The sequence below is a fragment of the Gasterosteus aculeatus genome, chromosome 21, assembly GCF_964276395.1.
Source record: "Gasterosteus aculeatus chromosome 21, fGasAcu3.hap1.1, whole genome shotgun sequence".
Lineage (NCBI taxonomy): Eukaryota > Metazoa > Chordata > Actinopteri > Perciformes > Gasterosteidae > Gasterosteus > Gasterosteus aculeatus.
This window is the reverse complement of record NC_135708.1, coordinates 17,891,911-17,915,194: the sequence shown is the minus strand read 5'-3', so window position 1 is coordinate 17,915,194 and position 23,284 is coordinate 17,891,911. Positions and strand designations below refer to the sequence as shown.

At 50.5% G+C, this 23,284-nt stretch overlaps 1 protein-coding gene across 1 annotated transcript in view; it reads right to left on the bottom strand.

Annotated features, from left to right (window-relative positions):
* gli3 (GLI family zinc finger 3) overlaps window positions 1-23,284 on the bottom strand; it is an 80,168-nt gene that overhangs the window by 47,137 nt on the left and 9,747 nt on the right. Inside the window, exons 2-3 of the mRNA XM_078096087.1 lie at window positions 16,758-16,931; window positions 1,494-1,733 (exon numbers count right to left, since the gene is read on the bottom strand). Of these exons, the coding sequence (XP_077952213.1) occupies window positions 1,494-1,733; window positions 16,758-16,890 (373 nt within the window). The 5' untranslated portion in view covers window positions 16,891-16,931. The remainder of the gene's footprint in view (window positions 1-1,493; window positions 1,734-16,757; window positions 16,932-23,284) is intronic.

Sequence of the window (23,284 nt, the reverse complement as noted above, 5' to 3'; positions counted from 1 at the left end):
CGGTAAAGTAAAAAAAGTTTGCTTTTTTTTTTTCGCAAACCATAAGAGAATCCTTTCAAAATGAAATCAAATTGTGAAAATCCGTAAATGCACACGGATCAAGAGGATGTTTTGCTGAAATCAACTGATTGCAGACAATCCCGAGCAACTTTTTTATTCCAGCGCTAACAATTCCAATGCGGAAGACGAAGCCGTTCAGAAGGAGGATACAATCTGTGTTCATCATGCCTGCAGCTCGGCCTTCGCTGTGCTCCACTCCACTCTGCGGCGTGTGATTGCGAGCCGGCCCGGGCCTCTTGAGCCGCAGCGGCGCACAAAGAAAGCCTCTTGAAGCTCTACGGCCCTTTTGACTTTTCCTGCTGCTTTTGAACTCTCCATTTCAGACTGTGACTTTTCCACATGACCCCAAGCCTCGGAGTGACCCCTCCCTCCCCCCTTACCCCGAGGATTCAGTGGTCTGGAACCTTCTTTCACACACACACACACACACACACACACACAAAATGAGAAGTGGCAGTGTTGCTGAGCTGGGTCAGGATGTAATGGGCAGTAATGTTCCGCCCTCGAGGGCCCGGTCCACAGCGCCGGTTTTGAGTAACCTTTCCCTTAAAGAGGCACCTCGGTGACTCCTAGGCACCCAAGCACGAGGGAGCAGCAGCTAATGAAGTGGCTGAATAAATAGAGTTACAGTACACTGTCGGGCTCCACTGGACTTTTCATTACTTAAAATCGCCCTGTCCCACTCTGTCTGCCCCAATTCAGAGCCCATTTAACCAAACCAAACAAGCTATCACATCAAATCCTTGTCTGCAGGCTAAGTCCTGGCTACAGTGGCCGCTGAATTAACCTCCTAATCAGCCTTTTACTCCCCAATCATCTATCTGCTGTTCTCTCCTTACACACACACACACACACACACACACAGCTTTGCTTTCATCCAACTCCTATTGTCTCACCTTTTTTTTCAAATTATCGTCGGTATCTTAATCAAGCCACATCTCTCCCTTCACCTCAATCTCTTCTCTCTCTCTCTCTCTCTCTATCTCTCTCACACGGTCTCTGAGTCCCAGGGAGAGAAAGAGTAGCGGGAGGGGGGGGGGGGTGAGGTTTGATGCGGCGCTGCTTCGGGGCTTTGAAGTGTGTGTTGATGAGGGAAAGCAGAGTACTGTGTTCAGACAGGCCCCTAATGAGGGAATTAAGAAGCTACGCTGGCCGTTCCCCACACTAACTTCCCAGGCACAAAACAAGACAAGTGTGCGTGCATGCGTTTCACAAAGGTGTGTGTGCGTGTGTGTGCGTGTGCAGACGGGAGTGCAAAGAGAGAGGCTAATCTGTCAGACTTAATCAAGCGTCTGGCAGTCCGGCCTCTCGCCTACAGCACAGAGACAAACTTGGCCTCGGTGGTTGCCTCGATAACACGTCCTTGGGCCGTGTAGTCTCTTTCCCTTTAAATACAAAACGACGCCCGCTGTTTTGTGGCCCGGCGGACTTACGGTAGTGTGCGTCCAGGTAGCCGTTGCGGGGGTCCATGGTGAACAGAGTGCCTCGGTACGGCAGGGCATGCTCGGCCAGGTGGGACAGGGAGCCGTGCAGCTCCTTCTTCAGCAGGGAGGGCCGTTCTTCCGTGGAGGTGGAGGGCTCCTCGCTCACCGTCCTGTCCGGGCCGCGGGGCGCCTGGGAGCTGATGGCGTTGCGCCTCTCTCGGTGGTACGGCGCGCCCGAACTTTCTTCCTCTGCAAGGGGACGAGAGGTAGAAGGAGAGGGAGGGGAATCTGATGTTAAAATAATGAGCCGCAGATTCATTTTGAGGAGAAACGTTGGGAGAAACGCATGCGAGGAGCTTCGGCACTCCCTGTTTCATACACACAGGCGTGCTGAAGCCCCGGACACATGGTGAGGACCGGGCATTATGGGAGTGGGAGCTTAAAGACAGACAGTCCATGATGGGGATTATGGATGAAAAAAAATCTCAAGTTCTTCCTTTCTCAAAACTCTCTTCTTAAATTCAGCTCTGTGTGCTTTTCTTCATAAAGAAAGTGATTCCCATAGAGAAGCCAGCGCAGGCTTCCTGCCTGCATTCCAAGCTGCCTATTAACCAGCGTCATGGGTTTTATGGACCCCACCCTCCTTCATTCTCTGGTTTTCTCCTTCTCCTCACACTCGGCCCTTCTGTTCTGAAACTAAATCTGTCTTATTCTGACGGCAAAATTAGGAGGAGCGGGTCTCTGGAGAAAGCTTCCTGGCACGCTGGGTTGAGGATAAATGTGGAGTTGAGTTCAAGGGCTGATCTCCACCAGAAAAGACATGACCCCTGACCCCGGGCCTGAACTCTGAACTGGCATGCCCAAAGGTCAGCTAGCCTCCTGACCTGGTATTAGCCCTTTCTCTAGTAGGATACTTAATAAACCGACACGGCGTGTAACACTGATGAAGGATAAAAATGCCTTCAAATGCTTTTGTGCTCTTGAGTTTGGAGACAGTCTGGTCTATTCTTTGTTCGGGGCCTGTTCAGCTCTGGTTATATGCCATGATGATTTCACCATTGAGGTCGCTGGTCACCAGTTTGCACCCATTCTCTTTCCCGCACTAATGCTGCTCACTGAGAACCCGGGCCAAGCGCCGCCGCCAGAGGTTCGCAGTGCGAAGGCTCCCCTACACGCTGCCGCCCGGCAGCATCCGTCTGCCAATTAAGAACAGAGCGGGCCAGATTAAAGAGCACTACCTTAAGCGCTTGAAGGGGGCCGCCCCGACGCTGCACCACTTCGCAAAAGCGATCAGAAAGGGGGGAGGTGAAGAGACAGGAGCCCGGGAGAGAGAATGAGATTGAGAGAGGCGAAGAAGAAGAAGAAGAAGAAGAAGAAGAGAGCAACCCACGGGTCCCGCTTTTATTCCCCCCTCACTCGCCCACATCCATTACCGGCGTTGGGCCCAGCCGTGCCTCAGCGAAGCACTGGCAGCAGATTCAAGGATTCTTAACGCGGAACTGACAGCCGGCGAGGCGAGCCTCTCTCATCCGCAGGAAAATGACAGCGTCAGTTATGATATAAGTATTTAATCCTACACTGCGCAGCCAGTGATCTTATTAAGGGAATAATGGCACTTATACGGTTAAAGCTGGATTAATAGGTCTGCTCTTGCAAAAGCGGAATATTAACATAAAGGGATTTGGAAATTGGGTTCATCTCCTGACATGGATTGGAAAGAAGTGAAGAGCGTAAACTCGACTCTGAGCAAGCTGGTAGGGTGGAGCATGTCGAATGTCTAGCATCACAACAAGTGAAAACTACCAAAAAAACGTAACTGCGTCCATTAATAGACACACTATGTATTCGTATTTCTTTTTCTGTTCACACCCATTCCCTCCTCTTCCTTTCTTCCCCCACTGCTATTTAGATCTGTCCCTCTCCTCCAAGGGAGGTCAAGCGACTAATAGTTCAGTCACAGCAGTGTCACAGTCCGACCATCCCCCTCCAGTCACCGCAGGGGGGGGTCCATCATTCTACAATGCACCACAATGCACCACAATACACCGAGGGGCTTCATTACTTCAGTTTATAACACTCCAAATGGTTAAAGAAACACCCAGCGGCGCACGGGTCAATTGACTCCTGGACAACCAGAAATCTCAAGTAATGTTTCTCTTCCGCTGCTTCTGCTGGTGGAAACTCTCTGTAGCCGAACGCCACGTCAGGCTTGTCCAAAAACGAAGTGCCGATGAAGACAAGGCCGACGCAGGTAAAACACATGCAACTTTGAAAAGTTCCAACCACGCAACAATCCTCCAACTCTGACCATCAGCCCGACAGACCATTTCCCCTCCCTCATTTGTCTCTTTTCCCATGGTTTCCGCATCCAGTCCTCCACCAGTTTGTGGGTCTATTCAACCCCATACAAAAGCAGCAGGCCGGTCCTCTGTGGACCAGAGGAAAGCATGCCTCTCAAAAAAAAAAAAAAAAACGGAAAAAAGAACCATCCCGCTCTCTCTCTATGGTGATTGAATTTCTTAACATCTTTTCAAAAAGCGCTTAAATGCCTGGAGGCGAAAGGAAGAAACAAGCTAATGGTGGATGGGGAGCACTGAACAAATTTCAGAGCCCTTTCCTGCTCGCGTTTGAGGTTGAAAGCGGGCTCCTGCCTTTCAAGTTTCAAAGTCCTCCTTCCTCCCGCAGTGTCACTGAAGGATTTGAAAAGAAGGTAATTGTGCTCACTGCCGTCCTGATCAGAGCACACGCCCCAGCTCTTGTATTTCAGGAGCTTTCTCTGCCACTATTATGGTACCTGGTGCTCCATTCCTGCATTCTTCCTCCCTTACTGCTCTTTCTCGCTCTCCTGCTCTACCCCACTTGCTTTCTATCCGTCTTTCACCCCCAGCGAGCCACTCATTAAATCCCCAAAACCCAGGTTTCTCCCTTTTTTCCCCTTGTCTGCCTTGTCTATTGTAAGTCTGTGGTGCGAATACCTTCAGAGAAAACCCTATGCATGGCCTTTAATATGGAAGAGCGAGAGTGGATGCAATGACAAAATGAAATTTAAAAAGGGATAATGAGATATGGAGTGGGGCCAATTCCTCTGAGAGTTGGGCTCCGGGACAAGGGAGGGGGGCTAAAGTTAAGGATGCCAAGGCAATTCAAAGAAATGAAGAGTGAAACAAAAACCCTCGGCTTGTTGCTTTTCGGGGGTATTTTCAAGAGGCCGAGGTTAAAAACAAGGATTGCTGTTCCTCCACATGCCAAACTGCCCTTGTCTCTCAAGCGTCTGATTTGCCCTCCGGCCTGCACTCACTCACTCAGTCAGACCTTCTATACTTGCGGGATGTATGTTTCAGGGTTGCACAAAGAGCCACTGCACGCTGCAACTCTTTCCCCTCCTCGCCGCCTTTTCCTAAAAGCCCAAACATCAGAGGAGGTGTTGTTGTACCTCTGAGCCAAAGCCAGACGTTTGCCGAGTTCCACCTTCGAACTTCTCAAAGCGTCGGTTGTCAGTGGCACAAACAGGTTTTGGCTGGGGAGCGCATGGAAAGTGAACGAGGAGGAGAGGAGTGGAGGATATACAGTGAAATCACAAAACCCTTCTTCAAAGCTCCTCTCCTCCTGTGCAATAATCTCTTGCTCCTTTTTCTCTTTCTCTTGCAAATCAACTCCCGGGAAAGACTCGAGACTCCCCAATTAACAATGAGAAGGGGGGGGGGGGGGGGGAAGAAAAATTCCAGCAGCTGGCTGGAGTTTAATAAGAGCACCTCTCCAAGCGGCTTAGGCTTATGTACCTGATTCACCGGCCCTGGCATCGGCACTATAGACAGAGGGAATCATTCACGATTAGCGCGGGCTGAAAGGCGAGGGAGAGGGAGAGCGCTCGAACTCCACCAAACACAACACAACAAGAGCATTGGGGGATTACTGCAATTGTGTGAGGTATTTTTCCGATCGTCTTGGCTCGACAGCGCTCAGAGACACTTGGAGCCGGGTACCTTCCCGACAGCAGAGTTCAGCTCGGCGTTATGTGAAGGTTACCAAGTCCTACCGGAGCGTCCCAAATCTGGCTAAAAAAGGGGCGACATTCGGGAAACTCCTTGACAAACAAATCTTCTAAATGTCAGATGGCAGAATCGGGTCATTGGCCTGATATCTGCGCGCTGGGTAGTTTGCGATCCCCAGTCAAAAACTATTTGACGGAGCTCAGGAGAACTTCAGCATACACAGAGTTCACTCCCTTTAACTTTGCGCTCATGTTTGATTCGGTCTCTGCAGAGTGAATCCATAGTGGTACATTATTTAACCATCAGAAAGTGACTGATGTTCGGACGAATTAAAGAGCGAGGCATGGGCAGGTCAGGATGTTCCCTCTCCTGGTTAGCAGTCTATTGGCGGCGGCTGATTTCCCACGCAGCCCTCGCAAATGCCCTCCTCAATATTCATCTAGGCAAATTTCGACAAATCCCACGTCTCAATTTGGCTCTCCGCAGCCCACGCCCCAACCCCCCTGCTCGGCGGCCCCGCGGTCCCAGCCCGCTCTCTCCGCCGCCAGGGGTCTGCTGGGACGCACCCAGAGCTAAGCATCTCCCCATCCCGGCCTCCAGGCCCCGGGGGGCTGGGGAGGGGCAAATCAAAGGCTGCCTGCCGCCTTCCTCCTTCCCCGCGCTCACCTCAAATCAGTCTCACAGCAGGGTTGTACCGTGCCAAGCCGCCGCCTGCCCCCAGCTACCCCGTATTCGCCCATTAGGGGCGCGGGCCCACCATAGAGCAGCCCCGAAACCCCACCACCGTTTCATCAGGGCCACATTGTGAGGGAGCGACGAGGGGAGCAGCGAGAGCGCTGAGAGCCCTGACTCTAAAATGCGCACTGATGCACTTTTGACCATGGATAGTTATGGCTTTTAAGGTTTCTCACTCAAAGGGCACCTTGGCCTGCATTCTTTGAGGAATCAAGCACCAAGAGATGCATTTGATCAAGGCTTCAAAGCAACCAAAAAAAAAAAAAGCCATTTAGCGCTCTGATTGGCGTATAGACCGCATTAGCATTGCTTCAGATAGTCACAAGCCAGCTATGATCAGCCATAACCTGTTAGTCACGTATACTGTCCTCTGTAACAATGTAAAATGATTGTGTGCTCGGGCGGCCTAGGGCAGAGCTATGTTCGATTGGGATAGTGGGTCTTTTAGGGCGAATCTGGGCACAATGCCCACCAGACCAGAGTGGGCCAGCTTTCCGCTGGGCCTCAGCATTGGAATCCCACTTCTGACACCAGAGTGATCCGGACCAAGTCTGTGGCACTCAGATTAGGAGCGGCTCGCCAAGAGAAGTGGATATGCAGCCAAGGCAAAGAAACACGGAGCCAGCAGTTAGGATAAAATAAAAAAATAAAAATAGTTATTTCAAGCACATCAAATACGATCCAAAACACCACTGCGGATGTTCCCCAACCTTACAGTGTAAAAACTTTGGATCGCTCAAACTTGACATGTATGTTGCATTTGTTCTCCAAAGAAAAATTCACGTCAGTAATGTTTTTTCTTGTGTAAAAACCTTCACACGTTGTGGTCCGTGTGTTGAGTGCGTAGAGGTCCCCCATTAAGATAGTTGGCCTGCACTTACTGCGAGTTGGATAATTAGACACTTCAAAGGCACCTGCCCGCCATCCCAGAAGGGGCAAAAATCGCAGCGCCCGCCCCATTTAAAAGCATGTTAACTCCTATCTGAGGCTAGCAGGCTAATTTAACTCTTGACATTTGATATCTAAGGAATGAGAGGGATCAGCCATTTAGCTGGAACAGGATTACTGCCCCCCCCCCCCCCCTCCCCCTCCCCTCCCTCCTTCCCTCCCCACGCACACCAGCCCTCCTCCTCTTCCTCTCTCCCTCCCCTTCAACCGCAAAAACCCCCTCTCCCAGTCGGGCCGGATTCATTAATTTTCCTGCTGCTAAGCACTTTATCAATGACTGGTGAACGTCTAAGTCCGGAATGGACTCTCTCTCTCTCTCTCTCTCTCTCTCTCTCTCTCTCTCTCTCTCCCTCCCTCCCTCCCTCTCTCTCTCCTGCGGTGATTAGGCCTTTGGATGTGCAGATCTGTCAGTCTAATTCACTGCCTGCTCTGCTGCCGCCGATTTATTCTCACACCTGGTATGCAGCTCAGGAAAAAGAGTCGTGTTTGAACAACACTGAGCAGGCTAACCTAATGATGTTTAAGTGTGAAAGCCGGCAGAACATGGACCAGCTCATTTTCGTACGCGGTCACGAGGAAATGTCCAAAATGTAGAACAAGGGCTCAAACTCGTCCTCATATCAAAATAACAAAAGCAAAAGCAACTCAATTTTCCCTGAATTGGGAGGTTAAATTATTGATAAATTGTGTGTTTGGCCGAATACATTGAACTATATAGTATAACATGTTAGAGGAGGTGGGAGTGAATTTGCATCCATAACTCTATATTAGTCCCAACATACACAACCGGTTGAATCAGGGGCTACACATGCGTGTGACGGATCTGAGTTGAATGAACAGCATACCTTGGCTCTTTGATGCTGCAGCTGGTAATGCTTACAGTTTCTATCCCGTCACTTTTGGTCATAAGTTCTTTTTCACCAGAGAGAGCATGACAATCAGAATTCCGAACTACAAGCCAAATGCCATAAAAATAACATAACTTCACTCTGGTCCCACAAAGAGGGGCTGTTTTACGCAAAACATTCAGTCGCCTCGTGGTAGAAAAAAAATAAAATACATACATTATTTAATAAACCTTTTGCCTTTACAGCTTGACATTAATTATCTAAAATAACATTAGTTCATTTTCCACTATTTCTTCCTTGCAGGAGTAAAAGGTGCCAAAGCACCTTACAAAGAACCCTTTATGAACCTTTCATTCAGCCTGAGCCTTCCAACGTCCTATCATCATTCCGGCTGACGGTCGGTCGGCTGCAAAAAAAAAAAAAAAAAACAGACCTGACCCTTGGCGGCCCCCGGCGTGTGATATGAATGGGAGCGCCCGCTTAATGAACAGGGTGTAATTCACCACTCTCCCCCCTTAAAGTACAGGTGGGACCTGGACCCCTCCATTACAGCGTCTGCAGCAGGCAGGGAAAGCTCTGCGGATTACAGGATCTGCTATGTTGGCCAAACAGACTTAAACGCTGTCTGCTGGGGAGGGGATGGAGGAGAGTGCAAGGAAAGACTTTCTATATGATCAGATAAATGGCCCCGTTTCGGGTTTCCTGCACCGACAACGTGGAGTTTACACCTTGAGGAACAATGGTAATACAGCTAGCAGTTCAAATCAGTTCACTTGAATATATTCTATTGCTGTTTGTGTTTTTTATTGCCGTAAAATGGCCGCTGTATTGAGTCTATAAAGTGAAAGTTGCTTTTTCGGCAGCTCATACATCTCTTCCTTTCCTCCCTATGCCTCCTCCCCCCCCCCCTCTGTAATGAGCTCTCCTCATGTATGACCTCTCCTGTCACTCCCGCCAGTCCAATCCTCCTCTGCCGCTCACCTCTCGCCTCCTTCTCTAATCTCTGCATTACTTTGCCATTAATCCCACATTCCACACGAGGATGGCCGGCGCAGCTCAGGTGACACGTCGCCTTTCACAATCTGGTGTTGGGATGAATCAGTGGGATTGAAGGAGAGCACTGTTTAAAATCACCATGGTGAAAGGCTGCCGAGGCCTACTTAAGGATTCACCTGTGGCATTGCCTCCTCCCTTCGCTCTCCATCCTCCCCCTCTCTCCCCTCCTGACATCCAACCTTCTGCAGCTTATTCTCTCTTCCTTCCCACTAAAACTCTTGTTACTCTGCATTTCATCCCACATTGTCCCAGTTCCCGTGTCTCTCCCAAATCTCCTCAATCCACCCCCCCTCATCTCTTTTTTCCCCCCCGCACACACACACACGCACACACTCCCTCCCTCTCTGCATCCATCCTCCCCCCTTCCCCCCCTGTCCAGAGTAGCAGTGGGACTGTTGGACTCACGCAGCCCCATGCGGAGCCGCTCCGGAGCCAAACCAGAACAAAGAGCCCATTGAGCCGAGCGGAGACATAATGTGGGCCTCCTCTGACAGCACCGAAGATGAAGTCATGAGGTCGCCAAACAGTTAATAACGACGGCCCATCCTCCAGCTGCAGCGAGTGTGTGTGTGTGTACAGTTTGGTGCCGTCGAGGAAAGTGAGAGATTTTGTGTGTGTTTGCATGAATGGTGGAGGATCTACAGTCCCCGCCGCATGTGTACATAACTTAAAGCGTGTCGATGGATAAAAAGCTTTTAACAGCGTAATTAGATACTCCATGACACTCAGAAATGTGCCCCATCACTTTGCTAAATACCACAGAGGAGGAACAAAACCTTCGGAGGATTGCACTTTTAGTTTTTGGCTTGGCTCCAGCTGCGTGGAGGGACACCCGCCCTCCCCCGCCCTCCCCCCGCACCCTCACCACACCGCCCCCCGCTTTCCTTATTGGAGTCTGTCTGGCGCAGAGTTTGACATGAGACACATCTCCCCGGGACTGGAGCTGTCGCTGCGAGGCCCACACCTCCGAAGCATCATTAGACTCGCAGCTCCAGGTGAGACGGGGCGGAGGGGGGGGGGGGCGACGTGAGTGTATTTGTGTCTGCTTCGGTTCAAGTATTAATCTCAATGCCTCCGAACGGACATGGCCCATTAAAATGCCTTCGCAGGACCAGTTGCGTGTCAAGAGGCCTGCAGGCCCGAGTTGGGCTCAGGACAGGGAGGGGGCGGGGGCGGGGCCGGAGGGGGTGAAAGACAGCTATGCAATTGATTGACATGAGGAGGACCTGCTCAAGTTCAAATGGCACGGCCCCCTCTGCTGTAAGCTACAGACATTAGTTTCCCCGCGAGTCGAATGTTTCTTTCAGACCGCGTCTCTGCTGCTGCACATCTGAGTTCAATTCTCCGCATGCCCCCTTTCTCTGAAAATCAATTCCTGCCTCTCTCCTCTGCTCTGTTCCTGCAGCTCTGCGAACAGGACCAGGGTGAAGGGATTAATCTCCCCCCCCGCAGATCTGAGCGAGACAACAAATGGTTCTCATCAACTGACACCCCTTCTGCAGTCCGGGAGGAAAAGGCCCGAAAAACTGGCCCGGGTTTCTGGGGTCCGTCTGCCAATCGCCGCAACTATTTTCGCACTTAAAGCCCAAACTATTTACAAGAGCCCCGGGAGAACGCGCACGCAGCACCGGAGGGTGGGAAGGATGGACGGGCGAGAGCTGCTGCCTCTCAACCTCTGCTTCTAATCAATCAGCAGAAATCACTGCCGTGGTTTCACGGCCTTTGATCCTGGCTCCTCTTTCGCACAGCGAGGGAGAGAGCCGGGGCGGGGAGAGGGGGGGGAGCAGGGAGAAGGGGGAGCGTCAAGGCCCAGAGGGTGGGGAGGTCAGGGGAGAGAGATTACGGGGTATGGGGCCTTTTTGCTCCCTCGAGCCCCAAAAGCATGTCTTGATTTAATCCAGTGACTTTTGTGCAGAGAGCAGAAAACCCACAAGAAGCTTTTTTTAACTGGACATCAGTCAAAGACTGAGATGCACATTTTTACTTGAACTATGTATCGTAGACTCACATCCAGATGCTTTCACCTCAAATTATAATGCACGCTGTCAATTTACCTCCATTAAATATTGCATGTTGATCTGTCACTTTGAAAAACAGCTGTAATTCTGGCAACATATTAACACACAAAGACACTTGTTTCTTGTTGTTTACACATTAAACATGTGCATGAAGTCTAATGATGCATTATTTGAAATGAAATAGATAACTGCTAGTGGACCTCCCTCTGAACTCCGGCCCCGGTGGCACGGCCACTGGTTGCCACTTCATCCCATTCAACAGGAATCCGGCTTTGGTGAGCTGGAGAACAAAACGGAAAGGAGGCGGAAAAGAACGCACCACAATAAATCCTCCTGGCAGGGTCAGGACACCCCAGCTTTGTTCCTCCCGGTCGTAGAGGGGTTGTGGGGGGAGGGAGGGAGGGAGGGAGGGTGATGCCTCCCGACAAATGGACGGCAGTGGTAGAATAATCAACTACTGTTTCCCCACTTTATGGGTTTACGAGTTTATGGGGCCCTTGGTCCACCTCCCTCTCTTAAGAGGAGCGGCATCCAGCGGTGCTCCCAAGATGCAGCGGGGCCGCGCGGGTCGCTGCGCCCTCGATCCCCTCACACGGGCCAGTATTCGTCTTTGGGAGGCTGGGTAGTCGGCTCAGAGACTTTCCTCTGACCCGGGTGACCCCCGACTCACCCGGGCCATTCTGTCGCTCAGCGTGTCTGTGACAATGATCTCGGTTTCGCCCCGAGGACCTTTTGTGGCAGTCAGCATGAACTATCACAATGTATTACAGTTTTGAATAAATCACCGAGGTGTCAGATTGGAGTCGAATTTAAGTGAAATTACACGTTGACTTTTTATTTTGGCCGTGACCCCTGTTGGTAACAATCCCATTTATCAAGTTAACTGCCGGGGTCAGCATATGTATGTCTTGGAAGTCCAAACAACGAGCACAATCATAGAGGTTTTTTATAAACTGCCGCCACTTATGTGAGTAACAAAACACAGTCACTAAATTTCTGGTTCACCGCTGAACTGCTGTATTCACCATAGACGTGTATCTGTCGGACGTGTTCGACCTGTTCAACGTGCAAAAGTAACGTGTCCTGTTACGGCCGACGGGGGGGAAAACAAGTATGATGATCAGTGACCAAAACAAAACAAAACAACACTGCAATTCCAGTACAGCTGCCTCCTGGCTGCGTCTCCACGGCGTGCAGAAGTCTCGCGGCAGTGGCTCGTGCGCATCCTCTAACGGCGAGGGAGCAGCGGAGCTCCGGCAGGCGGATCCGGTGCCAGACGAGAGAGGCCAGGCCGGGCCGGCCAGCTGAGGTTCCCCTCCGCCCTGAGTAGCGCCGCGGCTAAGCTAATCCTGTGCCTCGGGCCCCTGCGAGGCGGCTGTGCCAAAGCCTGTCCCCCTGCCGCTGCAGGAAATTGCCTTCAGTGCAGAAGACCATGAAATGGCTGTGGCTCGCCAGTGAAGGCAAAGCACATCCACAGTGTGTGCACATGGGACCAGAGTGACTTTCCAAACCCAAATCTACAGGTAGATGTTTGATGCTATATATCCCTAGAACCGCATGTTGTGCTGCCATGAAAACAGCAATGTTATGGTTAAATTAGTGTGTGTGTTGGGGGGGGGGGGGGTGTTCTATGCATAGCTGCTTGGATTTTATGCAATATTTATGTACCATACAGGGATCTTTTGACACTAAAAGACAGTTTTCCTGTGTGGGGTTGTGTGTCAGGCTCTATAACGCCTCCTCCATTGTGCTGTTTGACCCGTGGGCCAGCCAGCGCTCCCATGAGGTCCCTTATCCCTCCATCAGTCCTCTCTCATTAGCCCCCACAGGCAGAGCCCCGAGTAGGGTAACACAGAGGGGCCCCTGCTTCCTCCTCTGGTCCCCATGAAATACATACAGCAACAATACAGATGACAGATGTCACCTTTTAGCAGCAGTGATGAACAAACTACTAAGTGCATTTCTTTAAAGGCCAGTTTAAGGAAGTAAGCAGATATATGTGCTGCCATTCATGTCCTTTTTAAATCCCCGCGCGGAATCACTAGTCAGCATTTATTGTCAGGCAGAGTCTGGGTGATCTTGTTAATTTAATGTATTCATTAATCATTTTTTTCCCCCGCAGTTAGACAAAAAGGAAGATCCGATCATCTTTCAGGGGACACACAACAGGGACAGAACGTGTAAAAGCAGAGGTGGCAGCATGAGGAGGGAGGAGGGAGGAGGAGGAGGAGGAGGAGGAGATGAGGCAGGACACAGTGGAGAAACAGTTGATTATGAGTCCCATCAAGTGATCAATGATTTCATTAATAAGACGGATCACGCGGCTGTCAGAGCTGTGACACGGGCTGAGGGATGATCCACTCCCGGTGCTCCATTTCCCCGAAGCCTCCCTCCCTCCCTCCCCTCTCCCTCCCTGTCTTTCTAACATCGCCTCCCTCTGCCAACGGCGAGGGAACGCCGAGGAAGAAGGCGATGGAGCTGGGTGTTGACGGGGGTGGGGGGGGGGGGGATGGGGGTTAGTCATGAGGGAGGGAGGGAGGGAGGGAATGGAGAAGGAGAGGGGGGGAGGAGGAGGAAGGAGGCTGGAAGAAAAGTGAAAATCCATTTTGAAACCCATTTTCAATTAGGGGTCCACAAGCTGTTATCACAGGTGTCCCAGAATGGGGGCCCGTAAGTGAAAATGTCTCCTATCCGTTTCTGAAATGAAACCTTATCTGGGAGGCACAAAGATGGCGGGGGGACAGCGTATCTGTAAATTACTTTCCATCCCCGCTGTTAACGGGAACTTTATTTCTGTCAGATGACATTCCCCTCTATTTACTGTTGATCATTTAAATGGTTGCCTTAAAAAGGAAGGTGGCCCCTCACTCTCCCTCTATCTCCCCCCCCCTCTCTCTGCATCATTCCTCCGCCTCCTCCCATCAAAGCAGTCAAGGGCTTCTTTTCTTCTTTAAACACTTTAGCCACGCTCTCCATTTGCTCAGGGATTTCTCTGGTAACCTACACGAAGGCCTAACATGCGTTGCCCTTTAAGGCTTAACTTGTTTGCCTCTGAGGGCCCTTCCTCTGGCCCTTTTTAAGGCATGACCATTAAAAGGGTCCCGATTCTTCCACTTCCACAACCTGCTCCACTGACGCTGCGTTATGTTTAAACTCTGAACGGTTTCCAGTTGTTCTGCTTCCCATTTTTTAATCATTGTATTTACACTCACCGCGTCAGTCACCATCACTCATGTTGTATCCGAAAAGTACAACTAAAAACAATCTTTTTCTCCTTTGCAAATAACCAATCTCTCAGCACCCATGTCCCCCCCCCCCTCCTTTTTTTTATTAGTAAATTATCCCATGACGACAGGATTTATTCAGCCGCGGAGCACGGACATCTTTTTCCTTTAAGCTCAAGACCCAACAAAAGAATCAGGGGACTTTGTGGTCCACCTGCCTGCCGAATGACGAGGGTGGGAGGGAAAAGAGGCGAGAGCACCCCCACCCCCCCACCCCCCACCCCCGAACCCCTCCAAAAGAGCACCAATCACAGCATTGTTGTGGCACAGTCGGCTCTTTTGAGCTGTCAGTGCGAGAGGAGGGGGCACAGAGATGAACGGCACACAGGATGAAGCCACCATTTAGCCAACCATGTGGGAACGCTCGACCCGGACTCAATAATTACTCTGGGCCTGCTCAACTTGGGACAAAACTCAGGGACAAGAGGGGAAGCTCAGAGTGGAGGACAGAGCATTCCTCCTTGTAGTGCACAGAAAGGGGGACGGGGCGGGGCGGGGGGGGAGATTTAAGAGCCAAATCTGTTTCCAAGACAGAAGCTCGGTTTCGGTGATCAGAACCGACCGACCGCGAGATCTGATCAACGTGCAAAACCGATCCGGATCATGAGAAAATCGTTTGTCTTGTCGGAAAGCCAGAGCTCCATTCCATCCACACCCCCCGTTCCCTACTTACTCTCCCCTTTTCACAGCTCATGGTAGCATGACGTTGCCGGGCCCTGAGCCCTGAGATCGGGGGGCCGCCACGCTGCCCGGCGGGGGGAAATATTCCGCCTGGCCTTCCTAAGACGAACCAGTCGCTGGGGTTCCACAGCTGCTCACAATTACCTTTTGTTTGGACGGAGGCGGTGGGGCTACGGGGCTACGGGGGTTAAAGTTGAGGCGAGTGTAGGGTTACACCTGATAAGAGGTTATGAGTTCTGGGGGCCGACTTGCGGAATGTGCCGTAATTATAAAAACACAAAGAATGTGTAAGCTATCTTCTGATTCCAGGAGGCCGATTGGGATCTAAAAGGGACCTTTTCTCCGCAGATCAGTATCATCCGTCCCTTCGTTGAGTGAATTATGAGACTACTGTATTTTGGGGATGGTGCGACATTTCTTAAAGCCGTAGTGTCTCTTGAGGCGCGGGCCGGCGTGGGAGACAAACGCAGGCTGTTCAGAGCAATAATTACCAGCACATTACAGAGAAGGATCCACAATCACCGAGCCAAATTACATCCATGCTTTTTCCACAACAAACCTCTTTTTTCCCCCCTGCGCTGCCCCTTTAATTAATAAAAAAGTGCTGGCCATCTGGGAGTGAGTAAGATGCTTAAGGATGCATTACCTTACCCACATACTGTGATAACTCCCATATGGGCTGCAAGTCCCAGCGACATATTTACCCCTTCCTGGATTGTTTGTCTCCTCTTTGCACTTGGGATGATCACATTTGACATCAGCAGCGTCGAGGAGGGGGGTGACAGAGAACCCCCCCACCACCGGGCCACCAGCTCCAGCTACAAGAGCCAGCAATACCCCCCAAAACCTCCAAATCCTCTCACCGCTAATGAGCACAGCTGCAGCTTAGACCGCGGTGATCTCAACCCTGGTTTTGTTATGACTTTAGCTTGATGCTGCAAGGTTTTCCAGCCCAAACTGAAAATAAAATTGCTATTTAATATTCCCCACTCCAGCATCTGAATTAACGATGAGCGGCTGAACGGCGACGGGCTTGATGAACTGTAAGCCTGCGCCGCAGCTTTTAATCGCATGTGTTAAAGACATCGGCCGGGTAAACATGCCAAGAAAGCTTCGCTACCAGTCAGGTTTGCGTGTGACTCACCACGAGAATAAAGGGGAAAGTAAACATGAGTAACGTGAGCGAGGACATGTGTGTGTCTACATCTTTACATCATGCTCTCGGGGGTTGGTTTCATCTTGAAGTAATGAGAACATAAGCAAAAATAACATTCCTCCGTCCCCAGTGGGTCAGTGGCCCCAATGCTGAAGTATGTTGCCACGTATGGTGGCCACACCCCCCCCCGCCTCCAGCACGCAGAGGTCTGGAAAGCATCGGGAAAATGCCTGAGAACAAAAAGCTGCACGCTTCAGGGTACAGATGAATAAAACCGGTTACTCAAAGTCCAATTGAGAGTTAGAATTATTTTTGTAGAGGTTGTCGTTGGATTGTATTCGAAGTAATGTGTCTAAAAGGTTTAATACTTTACCGAGTATCTGCTGTGCGGTGGGGTTTCTTTTTTTTTTTTTTTTTTACCTGTGCCTAATTTTTTCCATTACTCAAAACTGTTGAGCTGCCTATTGGACCGGTCTCTTCAAAACTGGGTGAATTCCAACAGGCCGAAACGACATTTACATTAACCGCGGCGTGCAGTCAAGAGGAGGCGCGTACCGTTTGAGGTGGTGCTGGAGGCCACCGCCTTCTCGCTGATGTCATTGCGCGCTAATGAGCCCTTGGTCGCCACAATGGTCTCCACCCTCTTCTTCTTCTCAGCTGCTGAACTGGCCTGGGAGTGGGTCTCCATGGCGATCGCTCATTCCTCAGCAACTCATGGAGACGGGATAACTTTTGGAGGGGGGGGGGAGGGAAGGGAAGGCAGAGAGTGAGTTAAAAAGGCACGAAGCACACAGTTTCTCTGCTTTTCAAGCTCTTCTCACACAGAATCACAGTTTCATTTGTGCATTAAGATGCAAAAAATTAAGCATTTCTTGCTCGATTGAAGCTTTAACAAAAGAGCGCCTCAAGAAAAGACTTCAACAGTGAGAACCCAGTGCGAGAAAACTTCAGATCCAATCCTCCCTTTTCATGATGCCCAGAGCAGACCACGGGTCAATCCACCAGCTCACCCTGATTTACTTTAACTCAAGCCCGCTGGGCTCTGATCGGCCTCCCCACTAACTGCGCTTTAAAAATTCCCCAAAACAAAATTTAGCTTACCTTTATTTTTAACCATATCACACTAAACTTGTGACTCCGTGTAAAAAAAAAAAACCTCTATAAACACCCAGTGAGGCGGGACATCCTGACTAGCTTTTATATCTCAGAATAGAAGTAAAGGCAGCTTGTGGATATACTGATAATCCTGCAGTGTTTCCAGAGAGAAAGGAGAAACCCTGAGGGGATACCACAGAGAGAGAAACACTCACAGTCCTGAAAAAACAAGGGTTGTTTGAAGGCCCGTTTGGGAATATCGTGGTGCCGGGCAATTTTTCTTTCAAAGAATAAAGGTGGTTCAAGTTAATACTGTCTGTGGGTTTAGAAAGGGTTCAGCCAACAGTCTAGCAGGCATGCTGCTCCGTTCAGCGCCTCAGAGGCCGTCTACAAACTCCACTCCACCTAGGTCAAGGAGGTCTCTGATTATGGAGACAACGCGGCGATGCGCCACAACCCCTCATTTAAAACAAAGTACAGGACGGCTTCATTTGCACAAATACAAAGCCTCCACTTAGTCTCCATAATTCATGGATAATTAGTGGAAATATTTAGTCTGACTAACATTTTCTTTCCAATAAAGACCGGCTGATTACCCAACTGTACTATTTAATTGTCCTCCACCCTATAAACACGCAAAGGCCAGCAGTAAAGTCAGCTATAATGCAAACAGGGGAGTGCTGCTGATTTCTACCAACTCCCCGAGGAGGGGAGGCGAGGGGGGAAGTGGTGAGGGGTAAACTTCAGACAAACACTGTGTGCTTTGTTTTTTGTTTTTTGAAAAAGCCAGAGTCTGTCATCCATTCTGACCCGACAACATCATCTGTAAGCAATTGCTGGCGAGAAGGGGGGAAAGAAAACAATGCAACTACTTCCCCCCCCCCACCAAACAAAACAGAATTAAACAAGAGCTCGTCCTCTAAATCACTCCCACGTGAATACGCAGCGTAGCCGCCCTGCCCAACCAAAGGCGCGTTTGTCCTGCGCGCACGGACGCCATCGAAAGGTCTTTCACCCCTTTGCAGTGCGAGCGGCCGATTGGTCGTTAACATCGTGTGTCGTCGGATCGCAAAAAAATCCACCTCGCTCACTTTCACCTGCGAAGACTTTTTTGAAGTTTAATTGTTGTTGTTTTTTGTCTCACTTCTGTGAAACTGTGGTGACGTCGTTCTAATGACTGAACTTGAGCAACAGCAGTGAATGAGGGGCAAGAACCGGTGGGGGGGGGGGGGCTATACTTTCAGGCTGTGGCTGAATGACTCCCAACACGCTTTGCGTGTGTAGCGAGCGTACATGCAATGTGTGTGTCTTCCTGTCGCCCCCCCAGGTGAGTCAGACTGGCGCTAAAATAACAGAGAGAAAGTGCAGGGGATATTGGGGGAAGGTGGGAAGGGGGAAGGGGGGGCGTTGGGAGTTTGTAGCGGAGGTGAGGGGAGAGCGGGGCATTCCTCTGGTTGGGCAAATATTCGAGTCACTGAAGCGTGTCCGACCGGCCTTTTGTGTTCCCGCCAGGCAGGCCACAGTTCCAAGGCTGCAATTAAAAGCAGGACCTTTTCACCCATAATCCCTCTGGCCTGGACGCCCACACCCACGATCCTGCAGATGTTCCGCGTCTCCGCTCCCTTTTTTTGCCCCGGTCCAACTCTCCGAAAAACACCCCGGACACTCAGCGGCAACAGAGACAATTCTTCCCATCTGTGTTTACATTGAGATGCTATGGAAGGAATGCGTCTTCGTGTGAAAAAGTTTTATCCCCACGAGGGAAAAAAAAAAAAAATCTTCTTTAAACGTCTTTTTCCATTCGGCACTTGGAACCGTCACCGAAGGAACACGAATGTGCTTACGAGCCAGGAGGGGAAATCAGATTTTTGAAAAGACATTTGCATGATACAGCAGAGGAATAAGCATTTGCATGGGGACTACCTCGCCGACCCTGCATCAGTGGTGTGTCACAGAGGCCTGGCACAAAAGGAGGAATTACAACTAGGCATCGGTGCTGTTGTTACTCATAATAAATGTTCATTTCATATTAATGTCTTTCCCATGAAATGTCTGTCCTACACCCAATTAGAGAAGAGAGAAAGAGGGTGTATCTTTATTTGTGCTCAACTGTAATCCTTCCACACAGAAAGGGAGGCGATTAAACAGGTTTAAAATACCACAATTCAGACTGTTCCCTCGGAAAAAAAAGGAAAAAAAAACATTCTTATTTTATAAGCACATTAAGCAAATCAATTTAACATAAATTATACGCCTCGGTGACAAAGGCAGAGTTGAAAGTCATCTGCAAATTGTACACATCAAAGTGAAACACTAAAATAAACTTTTGCCTTTGATAGAAAAAAAACAAACAGTTTTTCTCTTCTTTTTTTTTTCTTCACGGCTTCTAACTCTATCAAAAATCACCGCTTTTGTTACTTAAAGGCTCCATCGGCACCAGCTTAATTCTATGAAACAGCTTCAGGTGAACCTGCAATTCCATTTGCAAAATGCAACGCGCACACACACAAACAAACACCCGCAAACTCAGACCGACTCTTGAAGTGTCTTCTTAGATTTGGCAACCCTCCCCCTCACGGACCGGGTACTGTATTTGTGCTCATTTCATTAGGGTGACTGTTCAGTGTCGAGGGCCCCCCCCCCCCCCCCCCCCCCGAGGGGGGAGACTGGCAGCACCACGGCATTCATCATCATTACATCAGCGACCACCGAGATCTGCTATCTTAGGCTTATCAACGCGGCACAAACGCGGCGCGGCGAGTTAGAGGGGAGGGGAGAGATGGGAGATGGAGACGATTGAGGGAGATTGTGAGCAAAAGTGGGATAAGAGGGGGGAGAAAATGAATGGAGGGGGGGGGAGGAGCATTAGACTCTGCGTGTGTGTGTGTGTGTGTGTGCCATGCATGTGTGTGCACCACACTGTGCCCCTGCATGCTTGCACATGTTTTGCCGCGTGTACAACGTGTGTTTTCGCACATTTTTGCAGCTATGCCAACAACATTAAGGGCTCCTGCACAGCTGGAATAACTAAAACACTGAGGGGCAAAGAGAGGGGGAGGGGGGGGGGGCTTCAAGAAGATTAGCTGAATCTAGCAATAAAACGGAATGCGCTGGCTCAGGCTGCGTGTGTTTGCGTTGGATAAGGTCAGCGAGGGGATGAGGCCCTTAAGGAGACAGTGGAAGCGCTCGCTGGCGGTTGGAGGACCTGTTTGATGAGGAGGTATTCCAAAACTCAAATGGACACCAGGTACTTAGGTTCCCGTGCTCCACGCTGCACGCACGGCTCGCCTTTGGCCCTGCAAGGCGATGGGGTGGAGGGTGGTGGTGGTGGTGTGGGGGGGGGCAGGCAGGGGGGCCTTGGGATTTGGTGGTTGTGGCTCCCGTTTGCCAGTGAAACTTAACGTTGTGCCCAGATGGCACTAAGTCTACAGGAGACCAGCCCCTCAAGTAAAGGCCATTTAGCAGGAATTAGTCACACCCCGCCACACACACACACACACACACACTGGTTTAGTGCTAGGCCTTCTCACCCTTTTGTGTACTGTGACATGGCCCGGCGATCCTGATCTGTCAGTCATGTACATGTTTCTGTGTCCCGCTTTCTGCTGCTACCTTGTAAAAGTTAAAGGTTGATGCATTTATTGAGATGATTTATTGGTGCGTGCTTTGCATCAGTAAATCATCTTGTACACGCTGCACGTTACAACAACTGCAGATTTTCTGCTTTTTCTCTGCTTCCATATCAGACAAAAGTCCTTACGCGATCTTAATAGCGCTCCATCAGCAAACAATCTGGGCCGCTATCGCGAGTGCCCCGCTCAACGTTGGAACAGGGAAAGCCTGTGCCGATGAGGAGTGTTTGTGTTTTTCTTTTCAAGGACAAACACGCAACAACACAGCCTATCAGTGGCTTTCAGCGGCGCTAATACGATTATCCTCGCGTGCGTCGAGACGCCCCTCAGACCTCTCCACTTGAGATGCTTTGGAGCGCTGGTGTGGGACCCTGTGTGTTGCACTGCGGAATGAGCTGAGTGCATCTTACATTCCTGGGTAACAAACCCAAACGATGTAATCGTAACGCTTACACGAGGCTTCTTTTGCGCTCGCTACCCAGCAGATAAGGGGCAAATAAAGCACGCGCCACAATGGAGATCTTCAGCGTTTCCCCCACAGGCCCCTGCTTATTAGATTGTTTATTTATTTTGACTTTGCATTTGTTCGTGAGCCACTTGTGTCGGGGCAAGTGGAGCTGTGAGGAATGGAGACAATGGATAATGCAGTCAGCTCTGGTGCACTGGTGGCCCAGTTAGGAGGTATTGGTTTCCCCTGCTCTCCACTTTTATTCTTTTCTGCAACAAACTGCCAAAACGCAGAGCCTTTGTCTGATGGGACGCTTTCACTGATTCTTGTGAAGAAGGAAAAAACTGCTTGTTCAGCCGTTTGGTGGCGGCCGAAGCAAACAATGCAAAGCTAATACTTCAGCAAAAATGCCACCAAGGTCCTTTGGAGGAGAAGAAAAGGTTTTGCGTTGAACTTCCTGGGATTAAGATTACCGCGATTACAGATACTTTCCTTTGCATGTATCCACACAGCCGCTTGAGATTCAGTTCATTGCAAGAATGAGTTGTTGGGAGCGGCGGCGTGCGCCACATACTCCGCCGTGAAGGTTTCCACCTGAGTGGCCCCCCGCGTACGGCACCCAGTGTAAAGCCAGAGAGAGCGCGAGTTCTGTATCCTGTCAGCGGGCCTCTCATCTCCGGTGAAAAGCAGTCCTCCTACAAGGCTTTAGAAAGCGCCATATGCCACAAACAGAGCGCGACAACAACAACCCTCCACTGCGCTTTCGCAGCGAAAGAGTACATGCCGCGTCGGAGCACGGCTCCGATGCAACGCGTGCTTGTGTGTGTGTGTTTGTGCGTGTTTGAGCCGCGCCGCATGGCGCCGTGTGTGTGTGTGTGTGTGTAGGACTCGGATGCACCAGGTGCTCTATGACGCCTCTCAGTAGGCAAGTGCGATCACTGTGAGCAGAAACATAAATAAGAGAGGGGACCCCAGGGAGGGGATGAGGAGCCGAAGAGAAATTCCTCTACTGATGAAAAACCTCGCTCACAACTCTCTCTGCCTCCTCCTCCTCCTCCTCCTCCTCTTCCTCACGCATGCACCGTGAGACAGATCAAGCAGACGGCTGGTCCTGTGTGAGTGCAGCGGCAGGAAATGAAGGTCTTTGCACTCGCGTGCGTTAACACAAAGAGTGACGGAGGCGAGCGACGCGGCGGTTGTACAGCCACAGGTTACGCAGTCAAAGTAAAACTTTCCTACCCGCTAATACTTAAAGTTCCTTTTCTCACACTTATTTCATGCACACACACCCCCCCCCTTGCTCTCACCCTTTCCCTCCACCTTCCTGTCTCCCTTTTCCTTCATTCCTTTGTGTCGTTGAAGTAAGTGCAGGAGCGGAGTGAGTCAGTGAGTGCAGCTATGTGATTAATGACGGGCCCTGGCGTTCTGCGGGGCTGAGCGCTAACAACAGCCAGGGGGCAGCGCGATAATGCACAATAATAAAGCCAGCAGACGAACAGGCGGGCAGCGCGAGGCCTATTAGCTAGCCCCATCAGGACGGCTAAGTGAGAAATTAGCCCTTCCCGAGCTCCGCCACAATTCATCAAGTGCTGCCCCTGAATCCCCCCCTCAAGAAGTCATAATGTTTGCTTAAAGACTGGCCTCGATGCCCCAGCGACGAGCTTTATTGGCTCTTATTAATTCCCGCCATGGCCCCCGCGGCCATGCTATTTAAACCGAATTAAAGGGGTGAAAATTGGATGCGATGGAGTTGTCTCGGTGTTTGGCTCTCGCATGATAAAGCCGGACCTAAACGGAGGGAGACTTCTGGAGGGAAGAGAGGGGGGGGAAGAGGGGAGGGCAAATAAATCGGCATGTAAAGGAATGCTGAATGAAGCTGTCCTGAAATGTGCCGCAGTCAGTCAGAG